The sequence below is a fragment of the Hippocampus zosterae genome, chromosome 4 (genome assembly GCF_025434085.1).
Source record: "Hippocampus zosterae strain Florida chromosome 4, ASM2543408v3, whole genome shotgun sequence".
Taxonomy (NCBI): domain Eukaryota; kingdom Metazoa; phylum Chordata; class Actinopteri; order Syngnathiformes; family Syngnathidae; genus Hippocampus; species Hippocampus zosterae.
The window spans coordinates 28,927,757-28,953,987 of NC_067454.1; the positions used below are offsets into that span (position 1 = coordinate 28,927,757).

General features: G+C 44.4%; 2 protein-coding genes across 3 annotated transcripts in view; both read left to right on the forward strand.

Moving 5' to 3' along the window:
* ccdc102a (coiled-coil domain containing 102A) overlaps positions 1-7,221 on the forward strand; it is a 133,648-nt gene extending 126,427 nt beyond the window's left edge. Inside the window, exon 10 of the mRNA XM_052063943.1 lies at positions 6,328-7,221. Coding sequence (XP_051919903.1) covers positions 6,328-6,463 — 136 coding nt within the window. The 3' untranslated portion in view covers positions 6,464-7,221. The remainder of the gene's footprint in view (positions 1-6,327) is intronic.
* A 9,629-nt stretch (positions 7,222-16,850) lies between these two features.
* Positions 16,851-26,231, forward strand: part of txlng (taxilin gamma) — a 71,519-nt gene continuing 62,138 nt past the window's right edge. The window contains exons 1-2 of one of the 2 annotated variants that reach the window (XM_052063968.1): positions 16,851-16,996; positions 19,877-19,978. In XM_052063968.1, coding sequence (XP_051919928.1) covers positions 19,886-19,978 — 93 coding nt within the window. In that variant the 5' untranslated portion in view covers positions 16,851-16,996; positions 19,877-19,885. Of the gene's footprint in view, positions 16,997-19,876; positions 19,979-26,231 lie in introns of those variants that run through there. The other variant, XM_052063969.1, reaches the window with a different exon arrangement.

A 26,231-nucleotide genomic window follows, 5' to 3' on the forward strand; every position in this document is an offset into this window, starting at 1 on the left:
CCCCAATCTTCGCGTACTTCTTATTGTGATCAAATTGTTATCTCGGTAGTTCCTCGCCCTTTATCGTTTCGCGAGCGTTTTCGGTTGTCTTCCTTATTTTTTCCTGGTCCTTATTTGACCAGCGTTTTCTGTTACCGTTTTCCCTGTTCGGGCTCCTTTTGTTCTTTATTAAAACCCCTTTGTTCTCACAAGATCTTTTCGTTGTCTGCTTCTCCGGGGATCCACCTCGTTTTTCTCTGTTGTGCACGAGGCGATTTCTCATCGCCTCGGGCTCAACGTGACAGGATTTGTGGGTTCCGTCTATTTGGAGCCAGTGATTGTTCCGATTGCTTTGTATTGTAGTTTTAAAACAGTGTTTTACTGGCATTTCCCCATATTCCCACACAATAGGTTAAATATGGAAGTAATAAAAGTATACGGTGTACAAGGATCTCTTATTCAGCACATCCTTAGTTTTTGGGTGGATCCCTATGGTTTGGGATATTTTTCTTTTATTATCTATTATGTAGCTGCCAGCACGGTTTTGCATCTACAACTGTTCCAAGACATTTTCATAAGGTCATTCATCGATTTGATGATGAAGTGTATACAATATCATTCACATCCATGCATTCATTTTGCAACATTCAATGTGTTCAAATAATGTGAAGATCATTTGAATGAGGATGCTTGTGGGCATTTATTTCACAAATTTTTATTGAGAAAAATAAGATGCTCCAATGTTTTAAACTTCAGCCTGTTGCGTCTTTTACAAGCGATTTCTCCTGCTGTGGAGAACACACGCTCACAACCACTCCTTTGCGAGGTGGGAGAGGTTTGGGAAAGAAGTGTGTTGGTCCTTCCAGTACAGCTGCTTCCTGGAAACTTGATTGTCAAACATGGAGTGGAGAGTCAACCAATAATAATTACTGATTGTCAATTAAATCATCAACATAGCAACCGTGAAAAGATGAGTGAACGTTTGTATACCTGGCGTAATACTGGGTGTATCGCGAACTTCATTCTCATGCTTGGCCCGATAATGCTTCTGTTGGTGTATGACAATTCGACTTGGCAAATTCGACATTTCACCTGTAATGAAATGTGAATAAGAAGTAACTAAGAGTTACCTTGAAATGTATTCGGATTAGAATGGTACAACAAACGTCAATAATCTGAGAGGCACTCGGCGAGTGCCTCTCGCCGAGAGGCTCTCGGCGACAGAAGGCGATTTGAATAAATAAATAATACCTTATTCTCCAGGACATCAAAATGGTCCCACACGGCGGATGATTTGCGTCTCTGCTCCATAATCGGCAAGGAAGGCAAGGCACGAACACGAAGTCTTCACTGACACGAACTTCGACAAGCGAGCGTGAGTGAGGTCTGGCTTGTTTCGGCAGGTGGCATTGTGTCGCCAAACCCACTTCCTTATAAACACTGTGCGGCGGGCTTTTGCTGCGTCAACGCCCTCTGCACTGAGTCGACGCACCCTGGACTAAATGGCGCAGGCTGTACTGTGCCAAGCAGCCGATGCGGTCTAAACTGCACCGGTGCAGTTCACGTGTCAATTAGCAGCCTGGACTGTGTCAACGCAGCCGATGTGTCAATTAGCAGCCTGGACTGTGTCAACACAGTCGATGTGTCAATTAGCAGCCTGGACTGTGTCAGCGCAGCCGGTGTGTCAATTAGAAGCCTGGACTGTGTCAACGCAGCCGGTGTGTCAATTAGAAGCCTGGACTGTGTCAATGCAGTTCACGTGTCAATCACGTGACGTAATGAAGCAGCACATGCATCGACACGTGGTTTGCTCTGTGAGCCCGGCGCATGTGTCAATGCATCGGTGTCGCTGGACCCATCACTACTGGAAACGATTGCGACTTACTGCCGGCAATGTGAACCAAACTCTGACATTGGTGGTATAGTGACCGAATAGCCCGTATCAGGGGGTTCAGTACCCCATACCCACGAAGCACCCCCCGCAGAACTCCCCGAGGGACACGGTCAAACGCCTTCTTCAAGTCCACAAAACACATGTAGACTGGTTGGGCGAATTCTCACATACCCTCGAGGACCCTGCTAAGGGTGTAGAGCTGGTCCACTGTTCCATGGCCGGGACGAAAACCACACTGCTCCTGCTCAATCTGAGGCTCGACTTCCTGACGACCCTCCTCTCCAGCACCCCTGAATAGACCTTTCCATGGAGGCTGAGGAGTGTGATCCCTTTGTAGTTGGAACACACCCTCCGGTCCCCCTTTTTAAAAAGAGGGACTACCACCCCGGTCTGCCAATCCAGAGGCACTATCCCCGTTGACGACGCGATGTTGCAGAGGCGTGTCAACCAGGACAAACCCACAACATCCAGAGCCTTGAGGAACTCCACTTGTCCACTTCAGCCTGTGAAAATATAAACATAATATTTTGGATTTAATTGACATTCAACGTAAGCTCCAATGAGGGATAGCCTTTATCACCTCCACAATGATACAGCCAAGATTGCTGACCAGTCTGGATCTCAACAAGATTGCTGACCAGTCTGGATCTCAATCTGCTCTAGAACTTCAAAATTTGTGACGAAGTCACTCCGTTGGATGGTGAGGATGGTGTGTAGGCAGCGCAGGTGGAAGCGCTCGAGGAGACTCATAAGACTGCAGTGAGATGACCCAGGTCTCAGAGCCATAAAGGAGAGGAGTGAGCACAAAAGCCCTATAGAGGCAGACCTCCACCATGCTGTTCAGATTTTGTTGTTCCAAACACGTTTGCACAGTTTGCCAATAGAGGTTTTGGCCTTAGATAGTCTGGTGTCAATTTCTTTGTCAATCCTTGCATCGGATGAGATGATGCAGCCCACACAAGGGAACTGCTGTCTTGATTTCAGCTCTGTATCACAAATGATTATATGGGGCTGGTAGTAGTTTTTGACTTCCGTCTTCTTGAAGCAAGCCTCGAGGATGTGATGAGCTACATGGCTTACTCTGTGTGGGAGACGAGGGCAGCGTCGTCTACAAGGAGAAGGTGCTGAATCAGTCACTCCTGTGTCTTGGTATGAGCTTGAACGCACTGTCGAAAAAAGATGCTCCTATCCAGTTGGTACCGAATGCACACGCGATCCTCATCATCTCGGTCTTCAGTGGCTTGCTTAAGCATCATGCTGAAGAAGATACAGTAAGTATTTTCTAGTAAGGAATCATATTTGTGTTGTCCAATCTTACCTGATAACAGAATTTCCTTTTGTGGGAAACGACTAAGGTTGATGTCCCGTATAAATGTGCAAGTATGTTGACACGTGTAACAACACAAGCAATAAATGCAAAAATATACTGTCCAAAAACTGTTTACATAACAAAAACTGCAGTATACAGTCCAGGTATAGAGTGTCAACAAATTACAGAAGAACAAAACTTGCCACGAAAATGCAAAAACATGGTGCACATACTGTTTATAAAATTACATCAATACAGTACTGTATTTTAATGTATTTTTTTTCATCTTGGGAAAAAAATAGTCTATTTGGGGTTGTTTTTTGGATTCATTCTTTGCTGTATGAAAATGTTTGCCTGCGCTTCATACAGTTTTGTTGCTAATTACAAATAATTGTCCCATTGATCATCACTGATGTCTGGTGATTCTTGTGCATCCAGAATGATTTTTGATGCCATCTCCATAGCTTCCTTGCCGGATGGTGGCTTGACATCAGGAGTTGAACTGGGCACATTATCTTTTCTCACACTCAATCATACTGCTGGTTTGTTCGAGCGATTTGTTGATTTATTTTGCTGTGTAATCTTTAGTGACAGCAAAATCACAGTCCACAATTGAGAAGATCCTGGTTTGTCGGGTCAGGTATAATCTGCAGCAGTGAAATGAGATCAGTCTCATCAAAATCTTTCCTCTCACCATTGTCAGTGATGGCGTTTGTGTGTGAAAATCAACAGTTGTAAATGAATTTACCATGTAGCAAACCTTTGTAGCCAGCCACGGGACGCTTGGAAGTCATCTATGTCCATAGTTGCGCAATGGAGCTAGCCTTCTCGCGAATTAGCGTCCAGTTAGCGGAAAGTTTTTACCACAACCACTCCAATTGCCCCCAAATGATTTTAACTTTGTATCCAGCTTCGCTTAATCGGATGCATTTCTGTATTTTACACATAGACAAACCACACTGTATTAATGGCCGCAATTTTACAGTGGTAAAACATACGCACGCTTAAACATACGGCATGCATGCTCGCACGCTAACACGTTAGCTTGAAGCATACGGTAGCATGCCAAGACATACAGATACAAGCTAAAAACACGTTTATAAAAAGGCAACAAAAGCAGAACTGAGTTCGGTTGTATTTTATTTAGCCATCGTACAATGTTCTCATGTTTTTCAATCAATCAACACCCAGAAATCCATCAAAGTCCTCAACCTCTGTATCAGAAGCAGAGGACTGCACATCCCAGTTGTCATTGAACACATCACATGCTAAAGTGTGAGTTGCTACGCATTGCCGAGCGGAAAGAAGGAGCAGCAACAGCAAAGTCAACATTTCTCTCGTGTGAAGCTTTCCCGCATTTGAAAGTAAAGAACAGAGCGAAACATGGTGGCAGCGCGTGTGTATGTAGGAAGAATTGAACAATTGTGCAAGTACCGTAATCCATCAAAAACGCCGCGTTCCCTCTCGTTGTCAGAGTCACTCTCATTGCCATGTGGCTCCACAGAAATGATGCCGGCTTTGCCAAAAACTCGAACAACAGTGCAAGCAGACACGTTCGTCCAAGCAGCCACAATCCATTTGCAAATTGTGGCGTAACTCGCCCAGCGCTGCCTCTCACTCTTTGTAAAGTTGTTTGCCATCGATCATCCATTGTTCCCATGCCGTTTGCAACTTTACTTTGAATGCCCGGTTGATGCCGATGTCCAGCTGTTCTTTAGTCAAGCCTCTGGGAATAATGGCAAGCTCAGAGTTCATTTGCTTGACTTGGTTTTTCACCGCTGCTGTGAGATGGGCACGTATGCCAAAAGCATAACCGATGGCTTGAAGTTTGAACTGAGCTTCGTAGGCCTGTCTCTTTGTAGAATTTATTTTCGGGGGTTCTTAGAAACCAAAACCGGAGTTGTTTTGCAACAATGCACATTGCCACACTCTATACAGGTGTTGGTACCTGCTTGAGGCGTCCCTTTAGCGTCCACTTACACGCCCACCCTTCACCCATTGGCGGACTGCTCCCCAGCATGCCTCTCCTCTCTCACATCTGCCTTCTCTCTCTCTCTCTCTCTCTCTCGCTCTCTCTCTCTCTCTCTCTCTCCCTCTCCATATATGTATATATACACGCCCACCCTTCCCTGATTGGCCGAGTTCTTTCCCGCATGCCTGGCCACAGTCACTTCCGCCTTTTCTCTATATAAACAGTGTGTCGGCTGTCAGTCAGATTTTGGAACTCAGCGCATACAAAAGACGCTCCGCACCATAAGGCGTCCTGTCCATTTTGGAGAAAATTTAAGACTTTTAATGGCGCCTTATAGTCGTGAAAATACGGTAATTTTCAGGATGAGCCACAGCCCGTTTTAACACGTCACGCCCTTTCCCAAATTAACTTTTGTGTTGTCCATCTACAGAATATTGCTCCAAAAATCTTAGGGATCATCACAATGTTTCTTAGCAAATGTGAGACAAGCCTTTGTGAGTTGTTTTATTTTATTCGCTTTCTTTTGTCTTTTGCCTACAAATTTGGCTTTGTAAATTTTTCCACATTGGTAGATTTAAATTATTTTGTTTCTCATCTGTTTTTGAAATTCTGTGTATCTTGACACACTGCGTTTCTTTTTTAGCTGTTGTAGGCCATTATACTTTCATTTTACTTATGGGCATTATTCAAGTGATTTCTGAGTTGAAATCTGATTCCTCAAAACGGGGGTCAATCACAGTTTATTCATAATTCAACAAGATACTGTAGGTCAACTGCTTTTTCACATAAAGCCGCCATCTTTCTCTGATGGATACCCAAAGTAGACAAATCACCCAATCAAAAATTTGCTGGTTCAATGACTACAGCATGTGTAACAAATACCATACATTTGATCACTTGTTGGAATACCAAAAGTTGTTTGTGATTATATTTTGCTTGCGCCTCTGCTGCAGAATAGGTGGGAGATTTGTGAAGTGCGGTCACTCTGAGGCACCGTGGTGTGCGCGCGGATGCTTCAAAATGCATACGCCTCAAACTTCAGTTATTGCATTCTGTTGGGTCACCACTAAATGGCGAGTGGCCTTTTAAATTTTAGAAAGAAAGATAAAAAAAATTAGGAAAGCGGCTAATACTTTTTGTCATTAAATTGTAATCTGTATATCGTTTTTGTAGACTACGGCGGCAGCAGCTCAGTCCTGGTCTGTTTGGAAAGATGCGATCAGCTCGGTTCAGCCCTGAAAATACAGATGTTCCATCCAGTGGCAAGGATGAAGAAGAGGAGCAACTGCAGCTCCAGATCCATGGATGACACAAGCACAAAGTCAATGTTTTGAGGAATGTATATCTTCAAAAATACCAATTCACTGAATGATATGAATAGTTCTTTCAAGAGCAAACCATTCCAGAGTGATGAGAATTTTTACAAGGACAGCATTTGCTAAGTAGGAAAAGGATCCAGCATACAAACTGTACAAACAAACATAAGTCGCTCACTGTGGCGACCCCGAATGGGAGGTGCCAAAAGTCCCAACAACTAGCTCATTACATCAGGTGCATTGGATACTGATTGGTCCCGATTTATAAGATGAATGGAGCCAAATGAATGGAGCCAAATGCACAGCTTGATTTTTTTTCTCCTTTGTTTGACTTCACCCATTTTTTGTAACTTCTGCCTGCTGTTATTTCTGGACTGCAGACATCAGGATGTTCATGTGTTATCGATCACTAAAAAAGATGACGAAAACATTTCTGAAAGCAATTAGACTTATTTATCAATGTGAGAAACTGAACCAATTGTTAAAATATATGCAACCCCCGTGTGTGTGTGTGTGTGTGCGTGTGTGTGTGTGTGTGTGTGTGTGTGTGTGTGTGTGTGTGTGTGCATGTGTTTGCGTATGTTAATAAACAGGTAACAGGCGATGAAGGCATCGTTACACAATCATGTACAGGGGACTCCAAGAAAAGAGGGGACATTTTTCAAGTCCCCACTTTATTTTCACCTTTAAAATCTTGATATATGTGAGCTGCTGATTTGTTTTTTTAATTTTAAGTAAAGAGGGGACTCCAGTGTGTGTGGGTGTGGGTATTTAAGCGGTTGCTCAGTGGTCGGCCTACTGACTGGAGGAGGGATGTCATGCATGATTCACACTTGTCATTTCTAACACAACTCTATCATTTGAAGGGGTTACCACAAGGGAGTCGTTCAAATGGTAAAAGGGCAATTTCGTGAAGGTAAACAAAACACAAACATGTGAAATAAAAATTGGAAATGTTTAGGAGTAGTGCTTCAAATAAGCACCAGCAACTTATTTAAAACCTGACAACAGTCTCATACTTAAAACTTAAGATTGAGTTCAATATGCCTTTCTAAATACAAATCAACCTTACGAATGTTTAATACACGGTGTCACTGTTCAGGTTGGAGTATAATTTTAACTGGATAATAAATTACTTTATAGGTATTGGCTCGTTATAAGAAAAACTAATTTAAATAGACAGAGAAATTGTATGGAAATACCAATGAGGATTATTCTAAATGAAATGGATGGTTAAAAGATTTTTTTCCCCATGTTTATTTATGATGATCATTTTCATTCGGCCTCCGAAGCTATCCAAACCATATCTAACGATATTGTGAGGATTTAACTTGCCCTGGATTGCAACCGATACTGATAAATTGCACATATAGTTAGGTGCAGGACAGCAATATTTGCACATGATTTTAAAACAAATGGGAAAGCAGTGAACGACAGGTCCACTACATCATGGTTGAAAAGTAGAAATAAGAGAGAATATCCATCCGGTTTCTGATCCGGGTCCGCGGGGCGTGCTGGGGCGTATTCCAGTTGTCTTCATGCGGTAGGCAGGGTACACCCTGAACTGGTTGCTAGTCAATCGCAAGGCACACATAGACGAACAATCATCTGCGTTGACACTCACACCTAGGGACAATTGAGAGTGTTCCATCATCCTCCGATGCATGTTTTTGGAATGTGGGAGGAGGACTCGGAAAAAACCCACGCAAGCATGGGGAGAACATGCAAACTCCCCACAGGAAGGCTGGCGCAGGAATCAAACTCGGTACCTCTGCCCTGTGAAGTCGGCGCGCTAACCACTTGAGTATTTTTTTTAAATCAAAATGACAATAAATGTCAAACTCTGAGAAAGAGGGAGCGATTACACAAAAACTGAAGGGGGGCATTTTGTAATGTACAGAGATTTTCCACATAGATTAGGTTTACTTTGTTCATGAACATTAAAGCAAAAGATGCAAACTTGAACAGTGTGAAATAACAGTTACCTTTTACCTTTTGCAACCATTTATGATCCTCTAAGATGAGACTGCATTGGTGTCATTCTTTGAATACATTTTAATATGCACAGTTGTCATGATCCTGCTCTTGGGTCTACAGCAGGTGGCAGACTAGAGCCAATCCTTCGGTGTGCACACCTGCTGCCAATGTGTCTCACCATCTAGCCATGTTTTAACGGCTGACAAACTGCCTGCAGTTCGTCGGATTATTGTTGACGTTGGTGCTCTTATTCAAGTGAAGGTTTTTTAGACCCCTGGCTCTCGTCAAAGTCGATCTCGTTCCATTAGTGCCTTGTGTTAAGGAATTTATTCCTCACTGTGATTTTCTAGCCCCTTTCTGTTGTTGGATCTGTTCAAACATGTGAAAGAAAGAATGTAGTACAGTATGCAGTTGAGGGTATTTCCTACTTACTGTGATTACAATCACCTTTAGTGCCCCTTGACCCCCGCGACTTTTCGCGCCCCCTCCAGAGGACATGTTTAAAGAGATTTTAGGGGCTAAACCCCGGTGGAACGAAAACAGACGTGGACAGGACAGCTATGGTTTGGAGAAAAATATAGATATTTGGACAGAAAGAGCAAAAAGGAGAGAAACATACAAATGACCAGTCCATTGCATCAGTGCTGATTGGTTGAGTCAAAAGACGCGCGTGAGTACATGTCCGCGCTGACGCACACACAACAGAGAGCAGTGGATTATTGACTGCTGAGTCGCGCTTCGCTCAAGTGGCGTCGCTCCATGTTTAACATCAAAAGAGGAACTGTCATCTCAAGTATCTGTGTTGCTGCCATCACATCAAAGCTCAGACCGAAGACAATAAGTGGTCTGGTCTCACCTGACCACTCCCATCTTTTGGCCAGCCACACCGGATCAGATGACATGTTGATTTCTTTGTTTCCGGGACTTGCATGGAGGCACTGCCCGCCTCTTATTATCATATTGTCTCTATATATACTCGTGACTATATTTTTTTCTATGCTTCCTATCAAAATCTGGAACCCCGAATCGATTTCTGGGTCTTTATTCCACCTTTTTGAGAAGTAAAATAACCTGCGTCCAAGGAGGGCCATAAGGAAATGGATGGTTCCCCTCCGCAACACTTGTTTATGTAAGTACTGTATTGTTTAGTTATTTGTCTTTGTTTTTGTTTGCATCAGGTAATCGTATTCTGGACATTATGTTGGTTTTCTAGGTTAAGATAAGATATCCTTTATTCCTCCCACACTGGGGAAATTTACAGCCTCCAGCAGCAAGAATGTATGTAGAAAGAAGAAATGAGAAAGAGAAAAAAAAACAACAAACATCTTTCAATTAAATACAATATGAACACAAATAGATAAATCGCAGTACTATTTACAATTTTCCTTCACATCATTGAATTATTATGATTGATATTTTTTATTCATCAGCCTGACAGCAATTTAAACAATTTCCTTGCCTTATGCGCTTTTTGTTACTTTATTGTTTTTCTGGTTTGTTTCACCAGCGTTTTCTGTTCATATTTTGTCAGTGCGCTTTTGTTGTTGTAAATAAACTTTTACTGAGGGTTTTTTTTTGGGGGGGGGGGTTTGTCTATGTGTCTCGGATCCGAAACCATAACTCGGTTTGTTTCGAACGATGACAGAATAATCCGACCATCATGTATCCCGTAGACTCCAGCAAAATTAGGACCACACTGGCCAGGCAAGGACAAGTGGTGGGTCAGCAAAGGTAGACGCTAACGGAGCTCTGTGATGTGGCTCATCAGTTTGAGGAATTGGGTTCACGTGTGGAGCAATTGGACAACCATGGGATGCCCCCCTTGGAAAGACTGCTCTCACAGGTGTATTATCCCCCCCGACTGTTGGTCGGGAAACAATTTGCCACATCCACCGCGCTATGGTGGTGGACCTGGATTATACGGGCAATTCCTTCATCAATGCTCGCCAGTGTTTGATCAGCAGCCTTCCGCCTCTGTCAATTCTTCCAAGGTGGCTTTCATTTGAGTCTGTTGACTGGCCAGGCTGCTTCTGGGGAACTTGCAGTGAGCAACGCACAAACCGAGCTCCGGTCTTTCTTCCCTGAGTTTGTTGTGGAGTTCCGTTGGGTATTCCACCACCCTGTTCAGGGAAGAGAGGCCATAGGGTGGTTAATGAATTGTCGTCAAGGTAGGCAATCAGTAGCCAATTACTCCATTACCTTTCGCATTTTGGCTGCCGAAAGTGAATTTGGAGACTGCGCATTACACGCCATCTTCCACCACAGATTGAGCTCCTCTCTGAAAGACGAACTTGCAGTCTCAGAAACTTTTTATGTTTCTATAATTTATAGGTCATGCATCTGGACGTGGTGGGATGAATCGATGTGGTGACAAACTGGATGGAAGCCAAAAACCATCTTCTCCACAGCTGCACTTTTGATCATAGTTCAATAGTTTTGTTGTGTGCAAATAAATTATTTTGCTACAAAAATATTTGTAATGTTCATTTGTAGGACGAACACATTATTGAGGTATTTCAGCTGTCACAAAAGCAAAAAAATGCTGTAAAACTTGAAATAATGCTTGAAATGCATGCTTTTACAAAAAGCTAATTTCTCTGGATTTCTGCAGAAAATCGGCCTTTCCCATAAAACATAGCGGTTCTCTAATGCTGATTGCCAATCAACAGAGAAAGCAAGAAACAAACTTTTTTCTGCTGAAAGAAGAGAGTCTCACCTTTCTTTTGACAGGTTGCATGTATATATAGCCATAGAACAGAACATTTTATGGGCCTTGCAAATCAGTCAAAATTCAGTAAAACGTGACGGATTGAGGGGGTTGCTCCAGTGAAAAGGGGTGGTATTCAATGGGTTAATGGGGACCAAAACCACCAATAAACGAAAATCTGCGAAGTAGCATTCAATTAACATTCATTCATCTTCCTAACCGCTTGATCCTCATTAGGGTCGCGGGGGGTGCTGGAGCCTATCCCAGCTGTCTTCGGGCAGTAGGCGGGGGACACCCTGAATCGGTTGCCAGCCAATCGCAGGGCACACAGAGACGAACAACCATTCGCACTCACACCTAGGGACAATTTAGAGCAGACATGTCCAAAGTCCGGCCCGCGGGCCAAATCCGGCCCGCGGTCGAATTTCATCCGGCCCTCGGCCCCTGTCATAAAATCAGTGCTGTCTGGCCCGCAGGTTGGGCGCAATGGAACACGTGTTGCATTGACTGAGGTCTCGTAGACTGGTGAGTGATGTTTCATAGAGTACCGCTACCCTCGATTGGCTAAATGAGTAATAGCATTCACTAAATGAGTAATAGCATTTAGACACTAGAGGGCATCACTCACGAGTTAACAAGACATCACTCCGTGTTTATATTGACTGATATGTCATATTTCAAATGATCCTTGCAGTTGTGGATATGTGTATTGCTTGTTCATTTCCCTGTTGTTCGAGTCAAAGGTTTTGTGACTATTGAAAAGTCATGGTGATACATTTTATGTTTCAAATCAATCAATTTGCACTCAGGAGACTTCTGTTTAAGAAAAAGTCAAGTGAATAAGCAGTTGCATGTGATATACCTGTTTCAAATGAACCAAAAGAAATTCTTAAGATTGTTGAAATTAAAATAAAAATGGAAATGTGAAACAGACTGGCTTACTAAAATTTGTTGAACAATATTGTTGTTCAATGTAAAGAATGTCAGCCAAGGTCGGCCCCCCGACATTTTACCACATAAAATCTGGCCCCCTTGGCAAAAAGTTTGGACACCCCTGATTTAGAGTGTTCAATCAGCCTGCCACGCATGTTTTTGGAATGTGGGAGGAAACCGGAGCACCCGGAGAAAACCCACGCAGGCCCGGGGAGAACATGCAAACTCCACACAGGGAGGCCAGAGCTGGAATCGAACCCGGTACCTCTGCACTGTGCAGCCCGTGTGCTAACCACTGGACTACCGGGCTGCCGCTCAATTAACATATATATATTAAAAAAATGCCCCACGTGGGCCTTTGCACCTGAGCAGAGTGAGCGCACGCGCTCAGACATACACACACACACACATGTACACACACGCACACACATGCACACACACACTCACAGACACACGCTCACGCACACACACAAAATCCGCGATGCGCCGAAGCTGCGATAAACGAACCGCGAAATAGCGAGGGATCACTGTACACTTATTTGACACTTCATATAGCCAGGGTAGAAAGAAAAAAAGGGAAAGAAATTGTGAAATTTACGATCAGCATTTACTTTCACTAACCTGTACATCAATTTATTGTACAATGTCTTTTATTTTGTTTCCTCCATCTTTCATTTTTATTACGGTACCTTTATCCTGTCTTCAAGCGTTAAAGCTTTTCTTTTCTTCACTCCTTGGCATGCAAAGGTCCGTTTTGTCGTCATTTTATCAACGCAACATTCGTGCTATGTCTGAAACAAATACTTCCTGTACTTTTGTGCATGTGTAAACCAGTGTTGTGGTTGCTGTTGCCGTTTCCGAACAAAGCAGTAGAGGTTGCTGTGGCATGATGAGTTTGGATTAGACTTTTGCGGAAGGCTTGTTTTCGTTGGAGTGAATCTCGTTGTGAGGCTAAAGCAGAGAAAAAGATTTCGTGTAACGGAACAGGGGGACTTTTCGTTGTAGGGAGAGCAGAAAACTGGGAATGGCTTTAATGCATGAACATTTTTTCACATTCGGGGGTATTTTCGCCCATGTACGATTCGTTGTAGTTGAGTTTCACTGTAATAATTTTTGTGATTACAGATCATGATAAGGAAATGGGAAAACAGCAAGTAATTGGCACTCTCTCTAAAATAATTTAAACAGTAAATATAACAAAAACAATGATAAGATAAGATATCCTTTATTTGTCCCACACTGGGGAAATTTACAACCTCCAGCAGCAAGAATGTAGGTAGAAAGAAGAAGAAAAAAAAACAACAACCACCATTCAATTAAGTGCAATATAAACACAAAATGGATAAATCGCAGTGCTATTTACAATTGTCTTTCACATCATTTAATTATTATTATTATTGTTATTTTTATTAATCAGCCTGACAGCAGTCGGCAGGAACGAGCGTCGGTATCTCTCCTTCTTGCAGTTAGCATCCTTCTGTTGCCCACCTCCTCCAGAGTGTCAAGGGAGCAACCCAGGACAGAACTGGCCTTCGTGACCAGTCGCTCCAGTCTCTTTCTGTCCCGGGCTGAGATGCTGCCTGACCAACAGACAATGCCATAATGCAGGGGTGCCCAAACTTTTTGGATCGAAGATCTACTTTTCGATCAACTAACCTCACGGGATCTACCCTTACCGTCGCGCGCACGCACACACACACACAAATTTAAGATTTACCTACTTTATTTTATTTTTCAAATATTTTTTTTTTGTGAAAATGAGACTGATAAGGGCGGCCCGGTAGTCCAGTGGTTAGCACGTCGGCTTCACAGTGCAGAGGTACCGTTCGATTCCAGCTCCGGCCTCCCTGTGTGGAGTTTGCATGTTCTCCCCGGGCCTGCGTGGGTTTTCTCCGGGTGCTCCGGTTTCCTCCCACATTCCAAAAACATGCGTGGCAGGCTGATTGAACACTCTAAATTGTCCCGAGGTGTGAGTGTGAGTGCGAATAGTTGTTCGTTTCTGTGTGCCCTGCGATTGGCTGGCAACCGATTCAGGGTGTCCCCCGCCTACTGCCCGAAGACAGCTGGGATAGGCTCCAGCACCACCCGCGACCCTAGTGAGGATCAAGCGGCTCGGAAGATGAATGAATGAATGAATAAGACTGATAAGATGATTAGTGTGCAGTGTATATTAACACAAAAAATATATTACTAACATGTACAAAGACACACAAATGGTTGTTTGTTTTTTTTCTTCTCGACACTCCTGGGATCTACTTGGGACCTGTCTTAGATCTACCGGTAGATCAGGATCTACCTAATGGGCACCCCTGCCATAATGGATGGCCGAGGCCACCACTGAGTTATAGAAAGTCTTAAGGAGCGGCCCCTGAACCCCAAAAGACCACAGTTTCCTGAGTAGGAAGAGATATAAAATATTAATCTGTCACTAGTCATTTTCAACAAAGAGAGTGTCGGCTCTGTCCTTTTCTAATCAGGGTGTCCGTGTTTGTAGACCAGTCCAGTTTGCTGTTCATAAGAACACCAAGGTACTTGTAGGAGGTCACCTTCTCTATGTCCATACCCTGGATGTCCATCGGTGCTGGTGAGAACTGTTTCCTGCAGAAATCCACAACCAACTCCTTAGTTTTCCTAGGGTTGATCTGGAGGAGATTCTGCTGGCACCAGTCCACAAAGTCTTTTGTCAGTCCCCTGTACTCCCGTCAGAACAGCATCATATTGAAAACCCCTCTACAATTGGCTGGCAACCTGATAAAAGATTTATTTGTGAAAATAGCCCCCCTAAAACATTCCCAGCACACATGAAGACCAGTGGTGGATGCTGGTCTGTTAAGGAGGAGTTCTGTTAAGTTCAATTTCGTCCGACATCATAAAACATGTCTGTTTATTTATACGTGAATTCTACTCTCCGTTCTTTTTCAAGAAAATGATCTGTGACCCTGTCATATCAACAAGGCGTCTTTCCAGGGTCTTAACTGTGTTGATATAAGTCAGTCTGCGAACACAAGCAACTATAATAAAACACACCAGATATAAAATATTAATCTGTCACTAGTCATTTTCAACAAAGAGAGTGTCGCTAAGATTATTCGAAGAAGTCTCCAGTTCAACTCGGAACAAAATGAGAATTGATGCCAACACCAAAAGATCGGCGATTTGCTAATTTCGCTGTCAATCAGAATTTTCGGATCTGAATGATTGGCGCCAGTGAGGAGATACAGACCAAGGACTCAAGGCTGTCTGGAATTGTTGGTGGCCGTCTCTCCAAAACAAACAACGCTATCTGGCCTTTCCCCTGGATGGAAGTACGCATGGAGTCTAGGGCCCCCACGACCCCCCCCCCCCCCTCCTTCTCGGCCATGGACTGATAAGCCGGGACTGTCTCCATGATGACCAGACCTCGACAAAGCAGCTATGACCTGTACACGCATACACATACACAACTGGACAACCACACGCGCATACACATCCTTGTTATCACCGTCTTCATCGCTCCGATTCTTTTTCCCCGTGACGTGGTTCGATATGCGGAGCGCAACGGTGACCGTGCAGCTGGTCATTTCGGCCGCGTCACGGTTACTCCCCCCCCCACCCTTTCCCATTCATCCTCCCCCCTTATTACATGTTATGTCTTGTGACTTATTTTAACTGTCATATGCTTATTCATGTGCTAGGGTCTTTTTTTATCCTGGATTTAAATTATCCTCGGAAAAGGATAGTTTGAGTGTGTTTTTTTTTCCCCTCTCCCTACCCAGCGTTTTTACTTTCTAAATTCTGATTGTAATTTCCCCATTGCGGGACAAATAAAGGATATCTTAATCTTAATCTTAATCAAAGATTCAGCCTCAGACAGATCATCATGCAGAAAAGATGAGTGTCCGGGCCAGCTGATAAACGCCACTGTCCATAGACTCCCAGAGACGCTGAGCGTCTGATGGGAGGAACAAAATCAGCATTTATCCAATGACTCGTCTCGTTTCAATGTATTCGGGCAACGGGCTCTGAAGTCTCGAGACGCCCAGCGTCCACGCTGTAGACGCTCAGCGTCCACAAAGTTTAAAGCACAGTGAAGCTGCGGGAATGAATTAGAAGAGTTGTGTCGTAACCATAAGCTGATTCGGAACAAAACTTGAGCACGTTGGAGTTGTTTTGATCACTTCACTCACGTCATGTGATCAAAACAATACATTTATTCAGCGAGCGAAATGACAGTAAAAAATTAATCTTTACTGTCGTGTCCCGGCAGAGCGCGGTCCGTATCGTGGACTTGTCAAACTACACAACTTTTTGTAGTTACGATGGTCTTGCTGTCAGACTACCAGATAAATATTGTTTTGTTTCTTGGACTGGAGAAAGTGCCACTGAAGAAAAGACAGGGGCAGAGCTGGAGGTAGCAGAGATGAAGATGCTGAGGTACTCTGTGGGAGTGACCGGGTTGGATTGGATCATGGAAGAGTGCATCAGAGGGGGACTACTCATGTTAGAGGTTTTGGAGAGAAAGTCAGAGAGGCCAGACTGAGATGGTTTGGACATGTCCATAGAAAAGAGGGTGAATATATTGTGAGAAGGATCTTGAGCTTGAACTGACAGTCAGGAGGCCTCGAGGAAGACAAAAAAAATGAGGTTTATGGATGTACTGTAGGGAAAGAGGACATGACGGTAGCTGGTGTGAGAGAAGAGGATGCACAAAACAAGGTTAGATGGAGTCAACTGATTCCGAAAGGAAAAGAAGATATAAGTCAGTAAATCGTTCACTGATTGCCTTTGTCTCGTCAAATGTCTTACCATTATTGTGAAAAGGATCTTACCGGATGTTCTAGTCCCTCCTCTCCACACACACACGCGCACACACACCGTTTTTCAGCGCTAGCTTGACGTTAGTCACACCGCCGGCAGCACATTGAAACAGGTAAGTAAGATGGATTTTTATTTTTATTTTCTCGTTAGATTTTTTGGTATCTGACAGCTAGTCCCCTTTATCTGCCACGTCGAACCAGATTAGTTGCTTTTGAAGTGCCCGTAGTACATATGAAATTTACCGAAGTTCACTTCTGGTGTTTCCTGTTAGCATAGGATTGGCATGGCTAACAAATGCTAACTCACGGCAAGATAAGGTTGAATACTGAATTAAGATTACGTCTGTGTTTGCTACCCACTAAGATGCTGTCAATGAAAATGTCAACGTCACGCTGGAATGCGACCGCTTGATTGTCTTTATAGGAATTAATCGGAATAAAACAAGTTGCTCGGTGTTCGCCTCGCTAACGACATTTGTTGTATCGCGACGTTCTTCGTGTGCTCCCAAGTTTCCTCAGACATCTGCAGAGAAAAATTAATTCTACGGAGAACAAACCTATTTCTGCAGAGAGCAAATATTGACCCCGCGGCTTGAAAGTTGACTTGAAAATTTTCACCAGCATTTAAAAACGACCCTCAAATTACGAGTTAAAAGCGCATTAACATACGTATAAAGTTCAATTATGTTAGGAATTTATCTGCAAAATTAAAACACCGTGGAACATTCTCGTTATCAACTAATCATAAGTATTCTTTCCTCGTATGCAGATTTAAGTTATAATAACAATAATAATCAATACATTTTATTTGCATTACTTACTGTATAAAGTGTGAAACATTTCACCAAACTCTGGGTTTGAAGCAGAACAAGTCATAGGAAAGCAACGACTTAAAGTGTAAATTAACCACTTAACCTGACTATTGGAAACATACTCCACACGGTATGGTAAATGTAATTCAACGACACAGATAGTTCATTTACTGTCACCGGCAATGATGTGACATCATTATTAGGAAACATCTGCGTTAAGTCAGCTTTTCTGTATTGCTCCATGAAATGAAGAGAAAGAACAGTGTCGCCTCATTTTATCACAATTTAGTCAATCGATAGTAGTTGTAGAAAACGTCTTATACAGATCAGTAGGGGATGGTAGGTTTACAAATCAAATTAGGCGTCTTGAAGTTCTTACCTTGATTACTTGTGCATTCATCAGAATTAAATGTATTGGCCAGTTACAACCTTTCAATAGGAACAGAAACAAAACAATTACCAACAGGGGGGACAGAACCAGAAGCCTGGCTGAAGTTCGCTGTTAAGCGCCGTGAAATTTTAGATGTGATGGACAACAATAGGAAAGAAGAGAGGAAAAATAACCCGACAGACTCCGACCATTCTCCTTAAATTGAAGCATGGTTTGAGCCCGAGAAAAACACTTCTGCACATGTAGCCCTCAAAAATTAGCAAGTTAGCACTTATGTTGTGACCCTAGAATGGATAAACATGTGAATATTGTCTTGAGTTCAGCACCAAACCCCCCACTTCTTCTTTATATGGTTTCACAGTCATCACGGCCCTCCAAAAGAATGGTCACAACAGTGTGGTCTGCGACAAAAATTAGTTTGACACCACTGACATAGAGGATCAACTCCGCGTGTCCACCCGTGCCAGTTGCCAGCTGTGTTGTGTGTTCAATAAAGCAAAATAAATAAATTCCACGAATATGTAGACCGCAGTCAACCAGAGCAAAGTCCTGCTCTTCACTCTCTCGATTGATTGAGACCATAACTTGCATGTTATTTGAGTGTGGCTTTATATTCGAGGAGGCCTTTTTCATTCCCATATCAGCAGGTTGCCAACCTCAAATTTTTTTCTGTTGCTCCATTGTGACATTTGCACCCAAATTGGGTGCACCCTTGAGCCCAGATTAACGTTTGCATCCATGTATGCATGCACTATGGCAGTTCGCCAGGCCAGCCCGGAAAGGACGGCTGACCCCTGATCGCCCTTGATTGATTGAGACCATAACTTGCATGTTATTTGAGTGTGGCTTTATATTCGAGGAGGCCTTTTTCATTCCCATATCAGCAGGTTGCCAACCTCAATTTTTTTTCTGTTGCACCATTGTGACATTTGCACCCAAATTGGGTGCACCCTTGAGCCCAGATTAACGTTTGCATCCATTTATGCATGCACTATGGCAGTTCGCCAGGCCAACCCGGAAAGGACGGCTGACCCCTGATCGCTGCCACTGTGGCGTCCAAAGTCTCCCGCAGCTGGGGAGATCAGCGGGAAGGGCACAGTGCACGTCCAAAGTCGCCTGCTCGAGACCACACATGCGTCAGCGCTGGCCCTTCTGTGGGAAGTGGGGCGGCTAGTGCGGACGGGCTTAGCTGAGCTGCCGATGCCCACGCCGCTTCTCTGGTGACGGGAAAGTGCTGGGACACACACATTTCCTATTGGTCCTTCTTCATGTCATTCTCACGCACTGCGAAATAAGCATCGAAATTTACCACCGCCATTTTAAAATATGAACGATTGCCAGAGAACCAGAATGACAGTCCTGGTTCCACTTGATTCTCTCTTGACTACCTGAATTAGAGGATAAGATTAGGCGTTGTGTCGATGGCAAAAGGCCGTTTTTTGAACAAATGTCTTAATTATGGAGGGCACTGGATACGTATATGTATTTTTGTCTATTTTTTGAGGGTGCTGTTACGGACGAATAGCATTTCAATGGATTTCAAATGGGAAACAATTTTAGATTTGAGCAATTTCCAGCGACTACCGTTGTCATGAAATGAATTTAACTTTGAAGTCAAAGTACTACTTTCGTTGTCATTTGATTAACTAAACAACATATAGCTGAATTTCTAAATATATTTGCACCATATCTTGCCAGTTAGGGTTTCTCTTCTGTTGAGTTGTTTCTTTCATGTCTTCTTTTTGGGTAGCATTTATCACTTACAAGCTTTGTTCCCTTTGGCTATGCAGGTTGACCGAATGGAAACAGCAGGGATTTGTCAGATTGATGTGGCAACCAGAAGAATTGTTGAGGGAAATGATTCACCAACTGAAGAAGAGAGCCCTTATCAGGTAAACACATTATTTCAGGGGTGTAAAATCACAATTAATTATCCAAAGAGGTAATTTGCACATAGATTACATTGGACAATAAAGTGGACTTGAACATGATTTGAGAAACTGGACATTTGTCAAGGGCCACTCCAGCGTGCTAATGTCTTTGAAATAATTTGGTGGTCATATACGGCAAGTATCACCGACCTTTTTGTAACTGCGAGCTGCTTCTTGCATAGTGATTAATTTGACGTGCTTTCAGTTTGATACACTCTTCTGAAATACAGTAACATCCATTGATTTCGCCCAATCCTCACGAGAGTCGCTAATTTGCTCAAATTCCTTTTTAGATGTTAATTAGGCCCCTAGCAGTGGACCCTGCGAAGTCCATATTGTTAATGTAGAATTTATTTTATTTTGTGAATAAATCACATTTTCCGAGATGTAAAAATGTTCACCAAACTTTCCACACTCATCGGGGCTAGTGAAAATTTTGATATTTTAAAGTAATTCAGGACAATTACAAAAAATAAATCGCTTTATAGTTCCACTTTGTATCTTCTCCTTTTGGCTTGTCCCTTTTCAGGGGTTGTCACAGCGAGTCATTAATTTTCGTTCTCTGCATCCTCTACTCTGACTCCAACTGCCTGCATGTCTTCTCTCACGGCATCCATGAATCTCCTCTTTGGCCTACCTCTCTGTCTCCATCTCTAACATTCTCCTACCAATGTATCCACTGTCCCTCCTGTACATGTCCAAACCATCTCAGTCAAGCCTCTCTCACTTTTTCTCCAAACTTTCCTGTCTGAGTTGTCCGTCTGATGACATAATTTCTGATCCTGTCCGTCCGTCCTTGTCACTCCTAAGGAGAATCTCAGCATCTTTAACTCGGCCAACTATAACTCTGCCTTCTGTCTTTTGCCAATTGCTAGTGTCTCCAGACTGTACATCATGGCTGGTCTCACAACTGTTCTGTAAACTTTTTCCTTTACCTTAGCTGACACTCTTCTGTCACAAATCACTCCTGACACCTTTCTCCAGCTGTTCCATCCTGCCAGCACTCTATTCTTCACTTCTCTTCCACAGTCTCCGCTGCTCTGCACTGTTGATCCTTGGTACTTAAATTCCTGTACCTTCGCCACCTCTGCTCCCTGTAACCTTACCGTTCCACTGGTCTCCCTTTCTTTTATGCACATGTACTTACTACGACTGACCTTCATTCCTCTTCTCTTTAGTGCAAACCTCTCCACCTTTTCTAGGTTTTCATGTAGCTGCCACCTACTCTCACAACAAATCACAATGTCATCTGCAAACATCATAGTCCAGGGAGACTCCTCTCTGACCTCATCTGTCAATCTATCCCTCACCAAAGCAAACAAGAAGGGGCTCAGGGCCGATCTTTGATGCAGTCCTACCTCCACCTTGAAGTCTTTTGTCCATCCAACTGCACACCTCACCACTGTTGTACTATTCTCATACATGTCCTGCACCAACCAAACGTACTTCTCGGCAACCCTTGACTTCCTCATACAGAACCACAATTCCTCTCTTAGCACCCTGTCATAAGCCTTCTCTAAATCTACAAATACACAGTGTAGCTCCTTCCTACCTACCCGTACTTCTCCATCAGCATCCTCAGGGCAAATATTGCGTCTGTGGTGCTCTTCCTCGGGATGAAACCATACTGCTGTTCACAAATCTCCACTTCCTGTCTCAACCTGGCTTCAACTACTTTTTCCCAAACCGTCATCGTATGGCTCAACAACTTTACCCCCCTGTAGTTGCTACAACTTTGTACATTACGAAAAGTCCTTCCATACCTATTTGTCATTTCCTTGTTTATGACGATAATAATGCAGCGTGTTATACCGGAAACAAATTCCTTGTGTGTTTTGCATACTTGGCCAATAAAGATGATTCTGATCGCCCTTCTTATAAATTGGTACTAGGACACTCTTCCTCCACTCATCAGGAATCTTGTTTGTGTCTAATATTCTATCGAAACAACCTAGTCAGAAAATCAACCAACACCTCCCCTAAGCACTTCCATACCTCCACTGGTATGTCATCTGGACCGCCTGCCTTACCACTCTTCATCCTTTTTAATGCTTTCCTGACTTCATCCTTTCTGTTTGGCCTTGGCTACTTCGCGCTTCACTTCACCTGTCATCTTTTTGTACTCTAGCCTGTTCTCTTCTGTTCTCTCACTATCCAATCTTTTCTTCGCTAATTTCTTCCTCTGTATACTTTCCTGAACCTCAACATTCCACCACCTGGTCTCTTTGTCCACCTTTCTGTGTCCTGAAGCCACACCTAGCACCTTCTTGCCTGTCTCCCGAATCATTGCTGTAGTAGTTTCCCAATCATCCGGGAGTTCCTCAACACTGCCCAGAACTGCCCTTACATCCGTCCTAAATTCTTCATGACAGTCCTCTTTCCTCAATTTCCATCATTTTATTTTCTTCTCTGTCTTCACCCACCCTCTTCCTTTTCCTCACCTCCATTGTCAGCTTGCACACTACTATCTGATGCTATTTGGCTATACTCTACTGTCACCACCTTACAGTCGTTAACCTCCCTCAGTTTACCTCTTCTACATAGAATATAATCTATCTGTGTGGACCTGATTGTAGCCTCCTCCAATGTTTCTAGCCTTGCTGCCCTTCTACCCTGTCTCCTGAACACACAGAATATCTACTCTTCTCCTCTCTATCATGTCAGCTAATTCTCTGCCTTTCCCTGTCATTGTACCTCAGACCAATACTTCTTCCTTCCTTCCTTTGTCCTCTTCTTTGTCCAATTTTCAACAGTACCCTGCAGGTGAACAGCACTGTTGGCGGTCGTTTTTAACCTGGGCCCCCCACCGAACCAGTATTGAAATCGTTTTATCAACTCGCATGTTCATTTTGGCAACAGTTTTACGCCGGATGCCATTCCTGACGCAACCCTCCCCATTTATCCGGGCTTGGGACAGGCACTACGGAACAGTGTACCCCCAGGGGATTGCACTGCTCCCTAGTGGCTGGGTTTATAGTTCCACTTTGTATGGAAAAACAAAATCCAATCCCGGTATGTTTGATCTTGGGCTACAACAATTGGGAGGTACATGTTGCGCCCGAGATGTGCAAACAAGTCCTTTGCAGCCATATCCTGTGATGTACAAGAAGTGAGCTTTTTGAATGTCCAGTTTTTGAATGTCACACTTTTTTCCCTCTTGTCCCAGAGTAGTGGTCCCCAACTACCGAACTGTGTACTGGTATTAGGCCATGGCCCATTTGGTACCTGGCTGCATTATATAATCTGTGCTGTATATCCAGCACAGATGAAACTTCTTCCCTCTCAACATAAAACAAGAGGAGCCACTGCGGGTGTCCGCACCGCTATCAAAAGAAAAGTTAATAAAAAAATGACAAAATAATACAAAACAACACGAGACAGAGACAATCGTGCAATCTTAACCACTTTTCGGCATACACTTTGTTGTCTGAAGCAGTTATAGATGAAATGTTGTTTTATTTTTAGTGATAACCTTTACAATATTAGAATGCTAGGGGGCAGTGTTGCCTTGAGGAAGGGGTATATAGCACGGGTTTTGGTAATGTGTGGCAGGTGATCTTTTGTGGGTTAAGGTGGACGGTCGCAAAAATAAAGAGTTCTACGACCATCATACAAGTGGAGTTATTATTCGAATTAACAGAAAGAGGAGCGAATCAAAGTGTCCTTTTCACCAGTGTGCACACGTCTGCTACAAGCTAAGCTTGAAAGCAACAAACTCAAAGCTGATTGGGAGCCATGAATTCCAAAGATGAAGCTATTTTGATGAGAATTCTTCCCCGGCTTGTGTGGCGGTCTCTACAGAGCGATATGGAAGAATAAGCCCTTGTTTGTGCAAGCTTCTCTATGTTGTCAAAGACAAGGCAATACAACAATCCTGTTAAATCAATTGATTGAGTAGCACCCAAATAATGAAGTGGAAAAACACGAAAATACAAGCAAAGTTTGCACAGGCTCCCCACATAATTATAAGCAGATTTGCTGCTCATAACTAGCCACAACCACCGGATGAAAGCAGCAATCAATCGTGTCATCTTTTGATCATGCACATTTGCAGGTAGCAATGATGCTAATGGTATAATGTATGTAGGATCGTGACTTGGGAAAAATATGTTCACATTTTATGGCATATTCATTCATTCATTCATCTTCCGAGCCACTTGATCCTCACTAGGGTCGCAGGGGGTGCTGGAGCCTATTCCAGCTGTCTTCGGGCAGTAGGCGGGGCACACCCTGAATTGGTTGCCAGCCAATCGCAGGGCACACAGAAATGAACAACCATTCGCACAATTTAGAGTGTTCAATCAGCCTGCAACGCATGTTTTTGGAATGTGGGAGGAAACCGGAGCACCCGGAGAAAACCCACGCAGGCCCGGGGAGAACATGCAAACTCCACACAGGGAGGCCGGAGCTGGAATCGAACCCGGGACCTCTGCACTGTGAAGCCGACGTGCTAACCACTGGACTACCGGGCCGCATATTCATTATGCCATAAAATGCCACCTCACCGTGGTGGAGGGGTTTGTGTGTCCCAATGATCCTAGGAGCTAAATTGTCTGGGGCTTTATGCCCCTGGCAGGGTCACCCATGGCAAACAGGTTCTAGGTAAGGGGCCAGACAAAGCACGGCTCAAAGACCCCTGATGATATTACAACAAGTGGATCCAAGTTTCCCTTGCCTGGACACGGGTCAGCGGGCCCCCCCCTCTGGAGCCAGGCCTGGAGCTGCGGCTCGTTGCCAAGCGCCTGGTGGCCGGGCCTACACCCATGCACAGCCCGAAGAGGAAACGTGGGTCCCCTTCCCACGGGCTTACCACCCATGAGAGGGGCCAAAGGGGTCGGGTGCAATGTGAGCTGGGCGGCAGCCAAAGGCGGGGACCCTGGCGGTCCGATCCTCGGCTGCAGAAGCTAGCTCTTGGGACATGGAATGTCACCTCTCTGGCAGGGAAGGAGCCCGAGCTGGTGTGTGAGGCAGAGAATTTCCGACTGCATAAAGTCGGACTTTCCTCCTCACACAGCCTGGGTTATGGTACCAGTTCTCTCGAGAGGGGTTGGACTCTCTTCCACTCTGGAGTTGCTCACGGTGAGAGGCGCAGAGCCGGTGTGGGCATACTCATTGCCCCCCGGCTCAGTGGGGTTCACACATTGGTGTGAACATTGGGGTTTACACTGGTAGACGAGAGCGTTGTTTCCCTCCGCCTTCGGGTGGGTGGACGAGTCCTGACTATTGTTTGTGAATATGCACCAAACAGCAGCTCAGCATACCCATCCTTTTTGCAGTCCTTGGAGGGTGTGCTGGAGAGTTCTGCTGGGGGACTTCAATGCTCACGTGGGCAATGACGGTGAGACCTGGAGGGGCATGATTGGGAGGAACGGCCCCCCCGATCAGAACTCGAGTGGTGTTTTGTTATTGGACTTCTGTGCTCGTCACGGACTGTCCATAACGAACACCTTGTTCAAACATAAGGGTGTCCATATGTGCACTTGGCAGCAGGACACCCTAGGCCGCAGTTTGATGCTTGACTTTGTGATTGTATAATCGGATTTGCGGCCGCATGTTTTGGACACTCGGGTGAAGAGAGGGGCGGAGCTGTCAACTGATCGCCACTTGGTGGTGAGTAGGCTCTGATGGTGGGGGAAGATGTCCGAATGTCCCTCCTGGCAGAACCAAACGTGAGGGTTTGTTGGGAGCGTCTGGCGGAATCCCCTGTCAGAAGGAGTTTCAACTCCCACCTCCGACAGAGGTTTTCCCATGTCCCGGGTGAGGCGGGGGACATTGAGTCAGAGTGGACCATGTTCCGTGCCTCTATTGTTGAGGCGGCCAATCTGTGTGTGTTCCAACTACAGAGGGATCACACTCCTCAGCCTCCCTGGTAAGGTCTATTCAGGGGTGCTGGAGAGGAGGGTCCGTCAGGAAGTCGAGCCTCAGATTGAGGAGGAGCAGTGTGGTTTTCGTCCCGGCCGTGGAACAGTGGACCAGCTCTACACCCTTAGCAGGGTCCTCGAGGGTATGTGGGAATTCGCCCAACCAGTCTACATGTGTTTTGTGGACTTGGAGAAGGCGTTTGACCGTGTCCCTCGGGGAGTTCTGTGGGGGGTGCTTCGAAGGTATGGGGTACCGAACCCCCTGATACGGGCTGTTCGGTCACTATACCACCGATGTCAGAGTTTGGTTCGCATTGCCGGCAGCAAGTCGGAATCGTTTCCAGTGGGGGTAG